At 39.2% G+C, this 21,067-nt stretch overlaps 1 protein-coding gene across 2 annotated transcripts in view; it reads left to right on the forward strand.

Annotated features, from left to right (window-relative positions):
- The window catches only part of LOC131693073 (sideroflexin-2), a 142,228-nt gene that overhangs the window by 36,927 nt on the left and 84,234 nt on the right, over positions 1-21,067 (forward strand). For both annotated transcript variants that reach the window (XM_058980583.1, XM_058980582.1), the window contains exon 2: positions 8,657-8,814. In XM_058980583.1, coding sequence (XP_058836566.1) covers positions 8,666-8,814 — 149 coding nt within the window. In that variant the 5' untranslated portion in view covers positions 8,657-8,665. The remainder of the gene's footprint in view (positions 1-8,656; positions 8,815-21,067) is intronic.

Below are 21,067 nucleotides of genomic sequence, written 5' to 3' on the forward strand. Positions count from 1 at the left end.
CTGCTTACCAAATTGGTCATCAAATCCACATCCATGCATCCACATTTGGTATAAAATTCTCGGAGTAAGTCAAAAACTATGGTAACTAATAACGAAAGTGGTTATCCTAGAATTATAAGACATTTCTACATTGTTCGACGTAGAATACTTCTAGTAAATTTATAATAAACGTGTTGCAACAATCAATTTTATTTTCCAACAATTAACTATAAAGTTAATTAACATTTCGTGTTACTGTTACTAAGAGCAATATAAGAAATGTTAAAATGTATTTAAAATACCAACAACCGCCCAATCCCATTCTCCCCTTATTTACAGACTAAGTGAATTGAATTTCATGTGCATTCACGTTCATGCATTTCACTATACTGCCTATGATCAGTCAGTCCTATTAAGATACGAAATCCCATAGAAAACGGGGCAAACATGCGATCATGGGTAGTATACCACAACATAATATTATCCCTCGAAAATATGATGAACCACCGGATGAAACTAGATGGTGATGATGTAACAGGTGTGATCTGTGTCCGGCCATGCGTACCTATTAGCCACTAAATCCAGCGTTTCTTTTTAGGTATCCTTTTTCTGAACCAAGCCCTACAGAGTGTGTGGCAAACTATTATCGTCGTGATCTTTCATTTACTGCTGGTCCGGAATTAAAAACATTTGCGCGAGAAAAAATCACGCTTTTTCTTTCTTGAATCTTAGTTTCCACAGTCCCCACAATCACCACCATTTGTTCGCAGCGATTTTCACGGGTTGGAATCACAGACAGAACATCAATTTAAAAGCCACCTTATCGCTACCACCTTCTATGAAACCATAGCCATCATGATTATTTTCATCGCATTCCTTTGTCTTGCTAATGTCCTAATAATCAACATAGCATCCGTTGATTACACAGTGACAAAATCCACTTCTTGGTGTATTCCCACTCATAAAATTAATTGGCAATATTTGTTTATCCGTAAAAATTGAACGAAATAATCGAAAGCTTGAAGGTTTCGTTGGATACTGTCATTAGCCTTCGTATTGGCCTCCAAAGATAAAAGATTCAAAACCAATGAAATTCCGCTTCTTGATAGCATCTTTGCCCCTGGGCTGAAAGGTTTCATTATTGGATAACCCTGCTGGTTCGACACGTCAATATCTCTAATTCCATTAGTTTAAGAGAGATTCAAGCTTCGCTACAAAAGCCTTTTGGCTTTTTGATTTGTCCCATCAATCGAATCCTGGGACACATCATGCCCAGCTTGACATAATGCTCCATCGTCCAGTTCAATCCAAGCTGCTTCGATGCACTCATTTTTACTTCCACGCAGGAAACATACAGCATAATCAAAAATATGTGTTATTGAATACAAACAAATACTGTTCATTGCTTCAAACAACAAAATATTTGGTGTGAATCGAGGTTTGAAAATATATTTTCATTAAAACAACAATAAACTTTTAATTTCAAGAATTTTGTTTTAATTTCTGTAAACTTTAAAAAAATCTTATTGAATTCAATCAATTAATTTTCTTGTTTCACAACCAATAATTTTGTTTATTGCTCAATCCATAATTTTATTTAAAATAAAATTATTGTCGTGTTATGATGACGGTTAGTAAATTGCTTATACCCACGCCCGGTGCTGATAGTCTAAGACTAACAGCATCGGAGCGTGGGTAAAAGCGATTTGCTAACCGCCATCATAACACGACACCGCACCGGCGGTTGGTAATCAGGTTGGGATATGGAAACTTATCGTTTCGGTTTATAGCGAGTGTCTATATTTGGTAACTTCTTCCAACTGACGCCAACGGGCTGAAAGGTTTCATTATTGGATAACCCTGCTGGTTCGACACGTCAATATCTCTAATTCCATTAGTTTAAGAGAGATTCAAGCTTCGCTACAAAAGCCTTTTGGCTTTTTGATTTGTCCCATCAATCGAATCCTGAGACACATCATGCCCAGCTTGACATAATGCTCCATCGTCCAGTTCAATCCAAGCTGCTTCGATGCACTCATTTTTACTTCCACGCAGGAAACATACAGCATAATCAAAAATATGTGTTATTGAATACAAACAAATACTGTTCATTGCTTCAAACAACAAAATATTTGGTGTGAATCGAGGTTTGAAAATATATTTTCATTAAAACAACAATAAACTTTTAATTTCAAGAATTTTGTTTTAATTTCTGTAAACTTTAAAAAAATCTTATTGAATTCAATCAATTAATTTTCTTGTTTCACAACCAATAATTTTGTTTATTGGCTCAATCCATAATTTTATTTAAAATAAAATTATTGTCGTGTTATGATGACGGTTAGTAAATTGCTTATACCCACGCCCGGTGCTGATAGTCTAAGACTAACAGCACCGGAGCGTGGGTAAAAGCGATTTGCTAACCGCCATCATAACACGACACCGCACCGGCGGTTGGTAATCAGGTTGGGATATGGAAACTTATCGTTTCGGTTTATAGCGAGTGTCTATATTTGGTAACTTCTTCCAACTGACGCCAACGTTGCTATTCGCAGAAAGGAGGCAAAACAAAGGAAAATGTAAAAAAATAGGATCTCGCGATAAATGTTGTGCAGAAGTATTCTGCGTGAATTTTGATTCGACTCGTGGAAGATTTTTATTTTAAATAAAATTATGGGTTGTTCAATAAATAAAATTATTGGTTGTGAGACAATAAATTATTTGATTGCATTCAATAACATTTTTCTTAAAGTTTACAGAAATTAAAACAATTATTGAAATTAAAAGTTTATTGTTGTTTTAATGAAAATATACTTTCCAACCTCGATTCATACCAATTATTTTGTCGTTTGATAGAATGAACAGTATTTGTTTGTATTCAATTACCCATAGTTTTCATTATGCTGTATGTTTTCTGAATGGAAGTAAAAATGAGTGCATCTAAGCAGCTTGGATTGAACTGGAAGATGTAGCATTATGTCAAGCTGGGCATGATGTGTCCCAGGATCCGATCGATGGGATGCTAGCAAGAAGCGGAATTTCATTGGTTTTGAAGCTTGTAAAAGCCCGAAAATTTTTATATGTGGAGGCCAATACGAAGGCTAATGACAGAGTCCAACGAAAATCGAAAATCGCAGCGAACAAATGGTGATGATTGTGGGGATTGTGGAAAGTAAAATTCGACAAGAAAGAAAATAGGTGTATTTTTCTCGCGCAAAAATTCAGGACCAGTAGTAAAAAGAAGGTCACGACGATAGTGGTTTATCACCCACTCTGCAGCGCTTCGTTAAAAAACGCTGGATTTAATTGCTAATAGGTACGCATGGCAGGACACAGATCACACCTGTTACATCATCACCATCTCATTTCATCCGGTGGCTCATCATATTTTCGAGGGATAATATTGTGTTGTGGTGTATACTACCCATGATCGCATATTTGCCCTGTTTTCTATGGAATTTCCTATCTTCATGGGACTGACTTACGATCATAGGCAGTATAGTGAAATGCATTAACGTGAATGCACTTTGAATTAAATTCACTTAGTCTATAAATAAGGGGAGGGAGGGAGTAGACGGGGTTGGGTGGTTGTACTTAACTTATAAAAATGATATTTTTAATACATTTTAACATTTCTAATATTGTTCTTAGAAACAGTAACACGAAATGTTAATTAACTTTATAATTTATTGTTGGACAATAAAATAGCTTGTTGCAAGACGTTTATTATAAACTTACTAGAAGTATTCCGCGTCGAACAATGTGGAAATGTCCTATGATTCTAGGATAACCACTTTTGTTAATTCGTTGCAATAGTTTTTGACTTACTCCGAGAATTTTATCCAAACTGTGGATACATGGATGTGGATTTGATGATCAATTTGGTAAGCAGCAAACGTCACGTTCAAAAATATTCGAACGTTCGACTGTTTAACCTACCTATGATTAAGACCCGTGTCAGGCCATGGCAAACACCTGATGATCCTTTGGCTCGTTCTAAGGACAGACAAACAATGACATCGATGATATTCAAAAGATCATATCTGAACATTACATTACATTATTGTCGCATCAGCTCAACGCATCGTAAAAAGCGATGATAATGCATTTGACAGGCGAAGATCTAATAAAATTTCAAATTGTTTGAGTTAAAAGTTGGAGACACAGTACGCTACTTCGAATTATGAAAAAATTCTTATCGCTGACGCTAGGAATTTTGCACTACCCCGCAGGATCGTTGTTTGATAGCAAGATTCCGTGTTATGTCATTTGCCATACTGATAAATTGGAATCAAATTTATAATTTTGAACAATAACTCATTATACAACCGATTCTAATTAGAATTAGTTGTGTTACTGGCGCCGGAATACTACACAGTTAAGCTTTTTCGGGAAATCAGCCGGAATGTTGGCTACACCGAGCAAAAAGCATCTACGAATTTCATAAGTCTCGGCATATGAGCCAGCCTTCTGACGATGCCATTGAACGCATTAGAATGTCATAGGCAGGCTTATGAATTCATTTATCTTTATTCATGCACTCCATAGACTTACAAATAATGCATTTCATAAAACAGTCTTATGCCTTCGCTCCAATATATGCGTTTAAGAATTCCATAAGTTTTTCTAATGAAACCCATATGAGATCTGTTATTGATTCTATAAAATTATATTTTGTTTTTCATAAACGTCACTTTTGTGAAAAGTTCATAATTGTTTCTTATGAATTCAGTACTAGCCTGGACGGCCAACCAGGAGCTAATCGTTTCAGACTAGCACTTTTTGGTTACCACTGTTTGAAACAATTTTTAGGCAAATTGCAACCAAATTTTAAATATGTATTTTTTATGTTATTTAATAAATTGCTGTGAGCATTAAATCAGTTTACATGGTTATGATTTTTACAGAAGATATCCGATTATTTGAAATGGAAAAAGTTGTGCATATAATTAGTGTATGACGCGTATTTTATAATTATCAAAATCATTTGAGAAGTAACAATCATTATCATTCAGTTATCAAGTCCAGTTTCCCAGTTGTCTAAGCCCAGTTTCCCAGGCAATATTGACGAAGCGTAGCTAATATTTAATGAGAATTTTCTCTTCAATCTTCTGAAGGGACCTACACTTGGTGGTTCATTTGTCCCGAATTGAATGTAAATTGTAAACATGTAAATTGTCCCATGTAAATTGTAAACAAACCACCGAGAATTGCCAAACAAAGTTCAGTCGGCTCATTTTGTGGGGTTATATCGGTTGGTGTAAAACCAGCCCCCTGCTAGGCAGCCATTTTGTCCTAGCCAACATCTGCCTTTGTTAAAATCAAAACAACCCAATGCTATTGCATGGGCGACGTGGGCCTAGATGCAGCTAGGCCCATCATATGTTGACTACTGTCAAAGTCCGTATATCTCCATAGCGGATGACAAGAGTGACACCCTCCTGTGTAAAACCTAATATCCTCTCAAGGTTGATTTTTACTGTTGATTTTTTGTCTGCTAAAAACGCTCGAAAAATATCAGCCATGTTCTATTTTTTATATAAATTCACAATAATATCCATAAATAAAAAACTTATGGCATTCATTCGAACATTGTGATGAATTTCATAAGACTGTTCTATGGACATCATTATTTCTACTATGTTTTCTGCTTATAAATGTCAGCAAAATGAATAGCAAATAAATGAATTTAAAAGCAAAAACAAAATAATATTCATTTCACATTATAATCTCCTTATAAAAATATAGGAATCTAGATAGACATCCCATTCTAAAACTACTTAACAAAACAAAACCAACTGGATATATTTTTGATGGCTGGATCTTTTGGCTGCTCAAAAAATGACGAACTGGCGCATATTATGCAATATCCTCAGTAGTATAAACAGCCGTTGTTTTCGGAGCATTGGCGAAATGTTCCGTTTCCGTCACGGACTCAGATGCACGCCAATAGTTTGCAGGTTCCGCTACGATCCTTAGTTTGCAGGTTAACTAAGGTTGAAAAAATTCTTAAGGATTTCTCACCCATTATTAAGATCAATATACCCAATGGCATTACCTCATCGAGTAGTTGTGAAATGGATAAAAAGTACTCATTGTTAGAAACAAAAAAATACCCATTTTTTGACAACTCGAAGAACTTCCGAAAATGGGCAATTCGAATGCATAAAATGGGTAAAGTTTTTGTTTACCGTGCAGTGACACAACAGATTCTTGTTAGAATCGATTATGTCACTGCAGCCGGAATACGAATCAGAACCAACCAGAATTTCCGATGGAACTTTACTTTACCCATGGGTTTTCAATATAGTGGCTTTTCAATATAGTATTAGCTCCTCTTCAAAGGCTTCGAAATACATAAAAACGAAAGCGTATTCGAAACTGATCGTTCGTATAAACTGTTTCCGCAAAACAATCGTTGAATGGTCGTAAAGGTTCCTTCTCCGCAAGTCTGTTTGTAATATCTAGCATGAGAACCGCTTCATTGCACTCCTGATTCAGGGCGGCCGTAGTATGTGCTTCAGACAATAACTTCTGGGCTAACATTAGTTAATAGAATTCGTCGTCTGTCCCGAACCCATAACATTTCTCAGAATTGTTATTACATAGAAAATTTTAGCATATATGAAAAAAATGTCTTATTCAATTCAATAATACAATGTTTATTGCTTGCTTCAAACGGCAAAATTGATGGAATGAGCATTTTTTTCATTGAAACAATAATTAACTTTTAATCTCAATAAACATTTCCAGTTTGACTAATTTTACAATCATTGCAATAAAATATTTTTAGAAAAGAGAATAATGTTTGTTACTGAAATGATTTTATTTAATTCAATAAATAAATGTATTTTCTTTCTAGCAACATTTTTTTCACTGAGTAAAGTCCATATCATTAAAAAAAACGATTGTTTTATTGCATGATTGCAAATGTAACGTAACTATAACAACTACCGGTGTAAAAACAGATTATTATTTTGGCAACCTATTTACCAACGACCGGTGCGAAAACGGGTGTCTAAATAAAATATTGTCGTTTTTTCATCCTGTTTGTTACTAATTCTATGAGTTGTTAATTCAAAACCTGATCAAAAATCTCAAATTAAGCTACCATTATTATGTGCTGTTTAATGGTGTTGTGTGATAATTTCCACATCGTTTAACATATTTTACTGGTTTTTAAGTGTTATTTTTACCCACGTTACAAAAGATACTAATCGCCTCATTTTAGCTTCTTTTTGAGTTGCATTTTATACTCAAATATTCAAAAGTTCAATTGAAAAGTTCAGGATAATCTGCAGCGATATTTTGTTCAAAACTGTCATCAAAGTTGTAAAAGAAGGATTGTATAATCATACTATGTATTTCTAATTCAAATTTCAAGATTACCTTAATATTTGCCGAGCATCATAGGCACACATGTATTAAATATAAGAATGAAAATTTTCAGGTTCACCTAAAATTGAAAACTTTGATTTTCCGGTAGTTTCCGGTTGAATGAAATATACCATATGAAAGACCACTGTAGTGTATTGATAGTTTCCCAAACCTCACCTTTTATGCATTGGTCTATATTGGTCACAAATTGAGCGCACCTGTTCATTTGTACCCTGCGCTAGTTCACCGGCTCATCTGTCGATACGTACCTGACATATGCAGGCACCTTGGTTCTCGCTGACAGCTCGAGATTAGATTGCCAGCAAAGAAGGAGGACGGACGCAATTCATTGCGGGACGGAAGCCTGCAGAGATCTTGGCCGAACATTTCTGACTGGATTCTGGAAAAAAGTGATCAGCATCGGCTGGTTTAACCGCTTCTGTCAGAAACGGTTGTTGCATTTGAGCGAATTCGTTGCCAGAATTCTCGAACAAATCGCGCAAAATGCTGGCAGAATCTCTGCCAGTATCAATTTCGCTTTGCTCAACAAAAGTTACTTTTGCCTTTCTGCTTGCCACGCTGACCGGGACTCTGATCGTCTAATGATTTACCGTATACCTCTACTCGCTCCTGTGAAGGTTTTCACTAGTGTCTCTGCCTAGGGGCAGATCACTCTAAGAATGTATAACAAATTTGTATTAAATTAAAAAAAAATGGCATATAATTTCCATTTTTGCATCAGCTTTGCACTCCCTCGCAGAAAAGTTTGTTTAACAAACGTCCTACGCTGATCTACTTTATTCGACGTTTTGTTAAATGTAGGGCTAGTTTTTCTGTAGGGTTTTGACGTCTTACACGCAACGCAAACAACATTGCACGCAACGCAAAAACCAAAATACATTATGAATTTCTATTTTGATGGAAATGCATTTAATTTAGCTGATTTTAAAAAATGCATCACAAGCGATCTGCCCCTAGGTCTCTGCACATATCGGCTTGTGGCGAATAACCTTTGCAAAATTGAGTTAATGCGGCATTGTAGTTCTATTGGTTCGTGATCTCGGTTTTCCATCGGAATACCCAGTTTTGTCTTTCTCGCATTTGCGTGTATCGCTTCTCGCCCTCGCTTTATGTGGCAGCCTTGTCGCGTTCTCGATTCTCTGTCTGTAAGTAATATTTATACTGATATTACCAACAAAACTATATCATGTACGCTCTACAAGGCATAAACTAATCGTTCATAATGCGTTGCGAAAAGTAACCCCTTGTATTCTATTTTTTTTATTTTTCTATTTTATAGAAATACAACATGGACGAAATCAATATAGACAAACCGCTATGGGATTTGAACGCATTTACCGGCCGTTTCATGCATTTTTTATGGGTCACCGATCCTAGAACATGTTTTACTTCAGAAAAAGAACTGCTGGACGCAAAAGATTTGGTTTTAAAAGTAAGGTGAGTTCGGGCCAATCGTAATAACTTTATGTGAATGCCTCAAGGTAGGATATAATGCCGATTATAGTAGTTGAGCAATTTGTAAGCATATTTCACACCTCTTTACTTCGAACCAAACATATGAGATAATGGATTTATGAATTTGGGTTAAAAGATGTGCAGATTTTTTCTTCATTATTAGTTTCTGCAGAAATAGATTTATGAATATCGAAATAGTTTTAATGAAATGATCACGATGTAAATATGAGTAGCGAAACTCACGAATACGAGTGCAATATTGCACAGTTCCCACCAAATCGAACTGCACAGTATGAAAGAGTGATGAATCAAAAGTGTGATCAAAAGTGCAACTCCTTCGACCTGACAAATTATTGACATAGGAAAGTGTCAAAAACAAACTTCTTACTTTTAGTAGCTGGAAGGTTAGCATGGCTGCCGGTATCCCGGTTTTTACAATAAAGTTGATGGAAAAAGTCAATTTTTTTCGATTTCATATCATTTCAACTGTGAAAAAAGTGTGATAGCGAAGTGCATCAAAAATCCAACTTTCAAAGCAATAAGCAATATTTATTTTAATCAGCGAACCCTACGAATTCGAGTTCTGAAATTTCACGTGATTCTTTGAAAAATTTCATATGTGACCGGGCAATTTGATCTATATTTTTTTTTTTTATTCATTTCGTTTATTTGATAGGCACAAATGCGTTAGCTTGGCGGTGCCAAATGCTTTTGTTTTTACATTTTGGATATCTTAAAACTAAGAGGTTACAATGTTGAAATATTTTTTTTTACAAAGGAAAAGAAAGTTTACAGCTATCTTAAGACTAGAAATAAGATTCAATATACAAGAGAGGACCAAAAGATTTTTTTTATGAAAAAATTTAAAACAAGGGATTCACTTTGATATACAAGAGGGGGAGTAATAGTATTTTACGAAATATTTTACGGTTATCTTAAAACTAACAATATAGTTTAGCACACAAAAGGGGGGACAAATATTTATGAGAAACTTCACAGAAATCTTAAAACTAGGGATTCAATTCTATTTACAAGATGGAGGACAAGAGTTTCAATAAAGAGTAAAAATTATAGCTATCTTAAAACTAGGAATACAGAATACTAATTTGATTTTTTTAACTAAAACTTATGCTTGGTCAAGATATTCAGAGGGTGGCTTATTTCCGCATCAGTGTAGCAGCAGTTGTATCAAGGACAGGGGAGAGACAGGGAAAGAAGAGCAAAACTTGCAACTTTCGCTCGAACGGGGGGGGGGGGGGGGGGATCAGCGAAACAAATTTGCGCCTCAGTCTAGTAAGTCGTCGAGTACCGGATTGGCGGATGGTATTCTTCGGACCCGCGGGGAATCCTTCAAAAGTCATCGGACCTCGAGTCGCTCTCGCTTCAGTTTCCTTCTATGCAGGCGTAGTGGTAAGGGTGACGGCGGTTACATAGTGGCACTCTGGAGCTGATCGGTTCCACAAGGCAGGAGGAAACTCTAAAAACGAGAAATAAAAGAGAGGGGCTAAATTGGGATATTTATCGTTTTTATGAAGGTATAAATAAGGGACATATAGGGGAAATCACGAGTTGCCAGCATATCTCGGACTGGTACATTGGGTGGTCTACCTCGGGCCCGAAGGGATTCCTTTAACTGAGACCTGGCGTCACAATACCCGGCGCATACCCAGACAACGTGTTCGATGTCGTGATAGCCCTCGTCACAAGCGCACAGACTACTCTCCGCAAGCCCAATACGCCGCAAATGCGCATCCATGGTGTAGTGATTGGACATAAGTCGGGACATTACGCGAATAAAATCCCGACCCACATCCATCCCCTCGAACCAAGGCTTCGATGATACCTTTGGGATAATCGAATGTAGCCATCGTCCAAGTTCCCCATTGCTCCATGAGGTTTGCCAACTGTTGAGCGTCCTCTGACGACAAATACTAAAAAATTCGTTGAAGCAGATTGGTCTTTCGTATATGTCACCATTTAATGCGCCCACCTTTGCTAATGAGTCGGCCTTTTCATTGCCCGGGATAGAACAATGAGAGGGGACCCAAACAAAGGTAATCTGATAAGATTTTTCAGATAACGTATACAAGGACTCCTGTATCTTCCCCAGAAAATACGGGAATTGCTTTTTAGGCTTCACCGCACGAAGAGCCTCGATAGAGCTGAGGCTGTCCGAAACGATGAAGTAGTGATCTGTGGGCAGAGTGTCGATGATCCCAAGGGTGTACTGAATTGCAGCTAACTCTGCGACGTAAACTGAAGCGGGATCATTGAGCTTGAATGAAGCGGTGATAGTATTGTTGAAGATACCGAAGCCAGTGGACCCATCGAGATTTGATCCGTCAGTGTAAAACATTTTGTCGCAGTCGACTTCTCGGAATTTATTATAAAATATATTGGGGATCACCTGCGGGCGTATATGATCCGGGATTCCACGAATCTCTTCCTTCATGGATGTGTCGAAGAATACAGTAGAATCAGTATCTGCAAAGTATCTAGGAAACGGACACGGTTGGTATTGTACGAAGAAGGATTGATGCTCTGTGCCATGTAGTCGAAGTACAAGGACATAAAACGGGTTTGAGAATTAAGCTCGACGAGCCTCTCGAAGTTTTCAATCACCAGCGGGTTCAGAATGACGCATCGGATGAGCAATCGATATGAGAGTTCCCAAAATCGATTTTTTAGCGGAAGAACGCCCGCCAGCACTTCGAGACTCATCGTATGGGTCGAGTGCATGCAACCCAAGGCAATGCGCAAGCAACGATACTGGATTCTCTCCAGTTTGATGAAGCGTATGTTCGTAGCGGAGCGGAAACAGAAACACCCGTACTCCATCACCGACAATATCGTTGTTTGGTACAACCTGATTAGGTCTCCTGGGTGAGCACCCCACCATGTTCCAGTTATTGTTCGGAGAAAATTGGTCCTTTGTTGGCATTTCTGTTTCAGATACCTAATGTGACATCCCCAGGTACCTTTAGAGTCGAACCAGACCCCGACATATTTAAATGTGAAAACCTGGTTGATCGTTGCACCCATTAATAGAAGCTGGAGTTGCGCCGGCTCACGCTTCCTAGAAAAAACAACCAACTCAGTTTTCTCCGTGGAGACCTCAATACCCAGCTGAAGAGCCCAAGCAGACAAATTGTCCAAGGTATCTTGTAATTGTCCTTGCAAGTCGGCAGCTTTGGGCCCTGTAACAGAGACCACCCCGTCGTCTGCAAGTTGCCTTAGTGTGCATGAATTGGCAAGACAATCGTCAATGTCATTCACGTAAAAATTGTAGAGTAGGGGACTTAGACATGAGCCCTGGGGAAGACCCATGTAGCTAAATCGCATTGTTGTTAAATCGCCATGCGAAAAGTGCATGTGCTTTTCAGACAACAGGTTTAGCAAAAAGTTATTTAAAATTGGTGAAAGACCATGCTGGTGCAGCTTCTCTGACAGAATGTTGATAGAAACTGAGTCAAAAGCCCCCTTAATATTCAAGAAGACTGATGCCATCTGCTCTTTGTTAGCATAGGCCATTTGGATTTCTGTAGAAAGCAACGCAAGGCAATCGTTCGTCCCTTTGCCTTTGCGGAAGCCAAATTGTGTATCTGACGGTAAGCCATTTGCTTCAACCCAATTGTCGAGGCGAAACAAGATCATTTTCTCGAACAACTTCCTAATACAGGACAGCATTGCAATCGGCCGATACGAGTTGTGGTCGGAGGCTGGTTTTCCTGGTTTTTGGATGGCGATGACCTTCATGACCACAGATAACAGACGTTTAGGCTAGTACAAAAAATTTTCAAAAACCTGTGTAAACTTTTAAATTGATAAACGTTGGAAATCCGTGTTTCACTATTGCCATCTGTGCAACTGTTTGCTACACGTGTTTGACAGCTGCACTCTAATTGCATTGTATCGATCACTGCGCCATCTACAAACGTTTGCCAAATGTGTTTCAGACGTCTCGTTTATTCAGAATTCCAGTAGCGGGTATTTACACACGATTTAAATCGAGCCTAAACGTCTGTTATCTGTGGTTACCCTCAAGAAACTTGTTAAATAAATTCAACAAGCGCCTTTTTGCAGTGTCAGGCAGATTCTTCAGCAAGTTGAATTTGATTCTGTCTAACCCTGTTGGCGTTATTGTTGCACGATAAGAGAGCAAGTGAGAACTCCACCATCGAAAACGGTGTTTCGTTCGCGGTATCGTGAGGAGACGCGGCGCGGCACGTTTTCTGTACCGGGACAGAGTCCGGACAGATCTTCTTGGCGAAAGCGAATATCCAACGGTTTGAATATTCCACGTTCTCGTTGGTACTATTACGGTTACGCATACGTCGAGCCGTACCCCAAAGAGTGCTCATCGCTGTTTCTCTCGTTAACCCGTCGACGAACCGGCGCCAATAACTGCGTTTTTTGGCTTTCATTAGACTCTTCATTCGCCTGTCTAACGACGCGTACTGTTGATAGCTAGCGGGTAACCCGTCTTCCCGGAAGGCCTTGTATGCAGTGGACTTCTCCGCGTACAGCTCTGAGCACTCTTTATCCCACCACAGGGTGGGAGACCGTCCATGGGTATTCGCGCTGGGTACTGGTTTAGTCTGAGCTTGATTCGCACTGTCGAGAATCAAGCCAGCCAAAAACCTGTACTCTTCCTCCGGAGGAAGTTCTTGAGTGTTCCGTGTGAGGTTATACGAGACATTGATTGTTTCCGATGGTCTTGAACCGTTGGCAAATCACGATAGGCAAATGATCACTACCGTGGGGATCAGGGATCACCTTCCACATGCAATCTAACTGTAGCGATGTCGAGCAAAGCGACAAATCCAACGCGCTTGCGCGTGCTGGTGGTGTAGGAATCCGCGTCATTTCTCACGTGTTTAAGATGGTCATGTTGAAATTATCGCAAAGATCTTGGATCAATGTTGATCTATTATCATCATGAAGACAGCCCCATACCGTACCGTGCGAGTTAAAGTCTCCCAGAACTAGCTGCGGTGCCGGTAAGGATTCCGTGATATTACAAGGCGTTCGGTGCCCTACCGAGGCTCTAGGAGGAATGTAGATGGAAGCAATGCAAAGGTCTTTTCAATGCCTGGTGTCGAAGGGAGGTTAATTCGGTTGAAAGAATAGCACTTTTTGATCCCCAAAAGTACTCCTCCATAGGGGTTTTCTCGATCCAGACGAATTATATTAAAGTCGTCGAAGTTGAGATTTATATCGGAAGTTAACCAAGTTTCACATAATGCGAAAGCATCACATTTTAAACTATTTAGTAAAAATTTAAAGGAATCGATTTTCGGGAGGATACTTCTGTTGTTCCACTGTAGAACAGTGATCGAATCGGTGACCTCGTTCGATGACTTAGCCATCGAAGGATACGATCGCTGCAAGGAGGGGCCATTTAGTAGTCAACTGCTTCAAAAATGTTTGCACTATAGGGAGAAAACGTATCAGAAGGCTTTTAAGAGGATCAGTAACATTGAAAGCTGTGAAAATTAAGTCCACTATGTCAGAAAATTTCATTAGTCCGTTACTGGACTGAGTATCTGTTTGAAAAAAGGGGACACTTGGGGTTTTTGGTGTCCCTGGAAGTGGTGGGTACTCCTTGTTAGAATTAATATTTCCAAGTCCTGGAGCAAATTGCTTCGGCTTTTGTCCATCACTTCCGTTGGATTTATTGATTGTAGTTGGCGCACTCTGAGTGGACGACACCTTGGCAGCCTTACGAGGCAATGTAGGGGAGGCTGGATTTCTCCTCTTCCTGGATTCCCCTGGGTTAACCAAAGATGTTCCCTCTCGTGGGTCGTCAGATTCTTGCTCAACGTTAGCCAAACCAGCATAGGGGTTTTCGGACAGGACAGATGGCGAAGCATTCTTTGGCATTTCTGCATAAGAACGCCTTGAGTGTTCCTTAAGGGAGCGCTTAATTTTATCCCCGCGCTGCTTGTACGCAGGACATGATTTAAGAGCATGTGAAGGGCCCCCGCAGCAAATACACTTTTCAGTTTCTTTGTCGCAAGAGTCATCCTCATGCTCTCCTTCGCATTTGCCGCATCGTTTCTTATTTCCACAATATGTTGCTGTGTGGCCCAACTGCTTGCAATTGCTGCAGCTCATGACCCGCGGTACAAACAGGCGAACTGGTAGGCGAACCTTGTCAAGGAGGATGTAGTTGGGGAGAGAGGACCCGGCGAATGTCACCCGAAGTGAGCCTGATAGAGAGTAGGTAGTCTTACCTCCCTCGGTGTTTGCGGTATACAATTGTTTGCATTCTAAGATCTTAATCTGTTCAAGAGAGGGGTCCTTAAAGCAGCCAACCCCGTGCTCCAACAGTTGTTCGCATTTCAGGCCCGGTTCGGACACCACCCCATCGATTTCACAGGCCACACAAGGCACGTACGCTTTAAATTCCCGCGTAAAGCGCTCACAGCGAGCAATCGCGTTTGCCTGGCCGAGATCATTCACTAGAACACGTATCTTGTTTGCCCGAACACGTGTTATCTGAGTTACGGCCGGGTAATTAGCAGTCAGATCTCGAGAAAGTTTTAATATATTAACCGGTTTCTCTCCGGTCCGAAAATATACCACCCATGGCCCAGAGGAACCTTCTGGGTACTGCTTTATACGGGGAGCAATGCGAGTATTAGGGGGATCAGGGACTTCCATGATTACATCAGATGGTATTTCGCCCTCGGCCATTTAAGCACGACGGCAGAGCGTTATATAAACGGGAATGTGTCTTATTATTTGATTACAAGGTAGAGTAAAAGTAGGGAAAAGGAAAGAAAGCAAACGAGGAAAAAAAAATAAAGCAAAACTTATCTGCAAACAACGCCGATTGTTCCGCACCAGCGAAAACAATGTACTGGGTTTACTGCCAGCACCAGCAGAATGGCAGCTAACGAACGAACAAAGGATGACCTTCACTCACTGAAATTTACACACCGAACACCACTGTGAAATATAACGATCCGTTCCGTTCAAAGGTTGGGAGACGTATGATTTGATCTATATTAGTTGGCCTTCAACTGCCGAAAGATTAACACGTCTTTTTACGAGAGTTGAGAAGTTTTATAAAGAGTTGTTCGCGTCCCCGCGGTATATCCGTGTGCGTTAGTATTCAGTGATAGTGAAGTATACTGAGTGCATCGTGGCACCTCAAATCCGATAGTTAGAGATGAATAATCGCAAGAATCGCGAACACACATTCCGCGTGGCATTTTGGAGTATTCCTAAGAAACCAACTTCGGAAGAGGTACATACATTCATTGCCCGTCAGCTCGGGTTAACACGAGCCCAAGTCGTGAAAATACAATTAAGCCACAGCGATGATTGTGCTTTCGTCAAGGTCACAGATCTCGCCATTGCTCAACAGATCGTGGAAGCACATGACAACAGACATGATTGTGAGGTTAAGGGTGTAAAACACAAATTCCGTTTACGTATGGCAGACGGAGCTGTAGCGATTCGTATACACGATCTTTCAGAAAACATTTCCGACGAGCAGATAAACAGACACATGTCCGCTTACGGCGAGGTACTTTCTGTACAGGAACTGAAATGGAGTGACAAACACCATTTTGCTGGTCTCTCATCGGGCATCAGGCTTGTCAAGATGATTCTGAAACAACCGAGCAAACCGTATGTATAAATCGAGGGTGAGAGTACGTATGTAACGTATCCAAAACAACGACATACATGTAAGAATTGCGGAGAGTATATGCACGCAGGTATATCGTGTGTGCAAAACAAAAAGCTCTTGGCCCAGAAGGTCAGTGTCAACGATAGGCTAAAGAAAACCTCATACGCCGAAACTTTGATGAGAGGCACCACTACATCTAATGCCACAGCGGGACCATCCAATGATCGAACCCATACAGCTTCTGCAACCGAACAACCCGTCCCGTCAGAAGAGGCTGCAGCGATGACTAACACTGCTTCGATCCACTGCGAAGGAGTTCCCTCCACTTCGACTGAAGATGTCGCAGTAAACAGCTCTCCTGAGTTGACACACGATCGTCTCGCCAATTATACGTCCGATGGCGAGAACATCGACGTGACAGCGTTAGACAAATCAACAGAGTCGACAGTTGCTAGACAGATAACTGAAAATGTTGAAATACAAAAAACAAGGTTTTTTTACGGAAAAGTGCGAGATTGTCGTTGTGCCAGCAGACCACGCTAAAAATTCTAAGCAAGGAGCTGCTGGGAAGCATAAGCAGGATGACGGAACAGCAAGTGATGAATCGAACAACATCCACGAAACTAAGCGCGGTTGTGGAAGACCGAAAAAGAAACAGCACATGTAACAATCACGACTACCAAAGATAAGTATCAATGGCTTGTCAAAGTTATAATATCACGTCAATTAACATGAATAACACCACCAACCAAACTAAAATTAATGCACTACACCGATCCATGCGTTCCGTAGACTCGGACATTGTGCTATTGCAAGAAGTCGAAAATGACAAATTAGTTTTGCCCGGATACAACTTAATATTTAACAATGATCATCTAAAACGAGGGACCGCAATCGCATTAAAAACTCACGAGTTGAAAAAAGTTTAGACTCACGATTGATTTCACTCATATTTTTCCAATTCCACAATTGCGTATTACCTAAAACATAAAACCGAGCATGTAATCCTAGGAGTGGATTTCAACGCTGTCATCAACGCAAAAGATGCGACTGGAGAGAGCAGCTATAGCCTTGCTCTACGAAATACCGTACAACAGATAAGACTGCGCGATATTTGGGACTGTCTACACCCCAATCGAGTAGACCACACTTACATTACACATTGCTCTGCCTCAAGAATTGATCGTTTTAACATCATACCGGCTTGAACCTTCGTTCGAACCGGTCACAAACAGCTTCTGGTTTACCTAGAGTTTTTCAACAGTCTTTCTCAAGGCTATCTATATTTTCGCTCGATCAGTCTTTCTCAAGACTACCTCAATCAGTCTTTTTCAAGACTAAAACATTTTTCAAGAACAATTCAGAAAGACCAAAAATTACAGCTTAACGGAAAAGGGTATCTTCTCCACCCGAAAATTCAATTGACTGCAGCAATTCATTCGATGTTTTATCCGAATGTGAAGTTGATGAAATTTCTAAATTTCCTCGTATTGCGCATAATACCAATGAGAAGAAAACGCAATCACCTCCGCCTATAACAGTGATGATCTCCGACTTCAAAGCCTTTCGAACTGAGCTTTCGACGTTCCTTCCGCACCTGAAAGACTCTTTTCAGATTGGCTGAAGAGGAGAATGTCAAGTTACAGCGGAAGAATTGATTGGCCACAAACGACTACTCCAGCTAGACCATTCAAGGCTGTCTTGAAAGGGCTACCACAAGGTCAAAGTTTGGATGAAATATCCAACGAATTGAAAAATGTACTTGGATTTTCTCCTTCACAAGTTATTCTTATGAAGAGAAACGCTAGCGGCTAGAACACGCCAGTACGCTCTGGAATTATCCAGGAGCTTTATTTAATTCATTTTAACCGTAATGACGTTAATAATTTGAAAGTATTTGAAAAAGCACGTTTTATGTTCCACGTGCGAGTAAAGTGGGAACATTATAGACGACATGGGGGCAGAATTCAAAATCTGACCCAGTGTCGTAGATGCCAAGGCTTTGGGCACGGCACAAAAAGTTGTCATTTGGATTCCAAGTGTATGATCTGTGGTGATAAATCGCACACTAAAGATACTTGTCCGGTGAAAAAAACCACAAAGAGTTTCAAATACGCTAATTGTAGCGAAAATCATAAATCGAATTTCTGGGGTTGTCCTGTTCGAGAAAAAATTATAAATTCTCTTTCTAGACAACAAAAACAACAAATAAAAAATGTACCTACTTCTTCAGGTACACTTCAAGAAAACACGTCCAAACGTGTTAATCCAATTCAAAATAGATTAACACCTTCTTCTACCTCCGTCACACCATCCTACAATGGTGTGTCATCTTATGCTTCAGTGGCAGGTAACAAGGCCAAAATAACGGTTACCGTTACTACGCCTACAAACTTGTTTACACCCAACGCTTCCTTTAGTCCAATGGATCTAGTTAGCGTAACGGAAGAAAAATTTAAATGCTTGCAGGACTCTATATTACCTATGATGATTGCTATGTTAAATTCTACCTCCACGTTTGAAGCTTTTCAAGCGGGGTGGGAATTTGCTAACAAAATTGTAATGAAATTAAAGTTTAACAATGACTTTAAATAATCATTTAAATTTATTAAATTGGAACGCTCGTACATTAAAAACGTACGAAGACGAATTTTTCAACTTCTGAAAAGTATTTCTAATTTTGTTCTTCATCGATTTGATCGAATTTTTGGATTCGGCGGAGGAATCGCAATAGCGGTTAATCGCCGGATCAAACATTCCGCCACGCCGTCTCTTGACACCAAGGTGATCGAGAGTTTGGGTTTCGAAGTTGAAACTGATCTTGGAATCATTTTTATTGCTGCAGCCTATTTGCCTTTTCAGTGCAATAATGAGCAAATTAATTTCTTCAAAGGAGACTTACAAAAACTTACAAGAAATCGGTCTAAATTCTTCATAATCGGTGATTTTAACGCCAAACACCGAATAATGCTCAAAGCAATTCCAACGGTAAACTACTTTTTAATGATTGCTCTGCTGGTTATTATTCAATTTTGTTCCCGAATGGTCCTACGTGCTATTCGTCTGTAAGGAATCCATCAACAATTGATTTGGTTTTGACAGATCAAAGTCACCTTTGTAGCGAATTGATTACACATGCTGACTTTTATTCTGATCATTTTCCAGTAACTTTTTCACTTTCTCAAGAAGCTGTTCCCAATCCTATTAGCTCAGTGTTCAATTATCACAAAGCGAATTGGGAAAGGTACAAAACTTATATTGAGAATAATTTTATTGATATTGATACGGCATTACAAAATTTAAGTAATTCTATAGTTGATGCTAGAAATTTATCAGTACCAACAACACAGAAAAATTGATGCGCTTGAAGAATGTTCGAAGACGTCAATATCAACGTTCTCGTGATCCTGCTATGAAATGTATCTATCAGGATCTACAAAAAGAAATTAAGCATAGATTCACACTCTTAAGAAATGAAAATTTCGCGAAAGAGGTTAAAAAAATCAAGCCAAATTCTAAACCTTTCTGGAAACTTTCTAAGGTTCTTAATGGGGTTTTCGATTGATTGACACCGGTGTAGTGGAGTGCACTGAAACTGCACCGTTTTTGCACTTTCTAGCAGAAGTGCCGAAAACTGGGTATGTTCCATTGACACTTCTGCTAGAAAGTGCAAAACCAGTGCACTCCACTACACCGGTGCACATCAATCAAAAATCCCATAAGAAACCTCAGAAACCAATTCCAGCTTTGAAGGAAGGTGACCACATACTTCTTACAAACGAAGAAAAAGCTCAAAAACTTGCTCAGCAGTTTGAAAGCGTCCATAATTTTAATCTCAACGTTGTGAGTCCCATTGAAACCGAAGACTTTCAAGAATATGAAAACGTTTCAAATCAAGTATTGTCTCTAGACATTATTGTTGAAACAAACTATGATGATATCAAATCCATCATGAAAAAGTTAAAAAATATGAAAACTCCAGGTTATGATGGAATTTTCAACATTCTTCTTAAAAATCTTCCGGAAATCACCATGAGATACTTGGTCAAAATATTCAACAAATGTTTTGAATTAGCATACTTCCCTGAAAGATGGAAAAATGGCAAGGTTATTCCTATTTTGAAGCCAGATAAAAACCCAACAGAAGCATCTAGCTATCGACCAATTAGTTTACTCTCTTCTATTAGTAAATTATTTGAAAAATCATCCTAACTAGAATGATGTCACATATCAATGGGAATTCTATTTTTCTTCCTGATTAGTTTGGATTTCGTATTGGACATTCAACTACTCATCAACTTATGAGAGTTACTACACGGATAGAATATATTCGTAAATCGCTAGGCATTAGTTTCGTACAGAAAATTTTCATAAAATATACGAATTTTTCGTGCATATCATGAATCGTTCGTAGTTCTATTGAAACACATTTATTTTTTGTTTCTAATTTTTGGTGAAAACCACGAAACGACTTTCGTTGTCTTATTACGAAACAGCTTCGTTCGGCAAACGAATTGTTCGCTGTTATATACGAATGTCTTTATAATATTTACGAGCATTATTCGTCAAACCGTCAATGTCAAAAAAGCTTCA

This window comes from Topomyia yanbarensis, chromosome 3 (assembly GCF_030247195.1).
Source record: "Topomyia yanbarensis strain Yona2022 chromosome 3, ASM3024719v1, whole genome shotgun sequence".
NCBI lineage: Eukaryota > Metazoa > Arthropoda > Insecta > Diptera > Culicidae > Topomyia > Topomyia yanbarensis.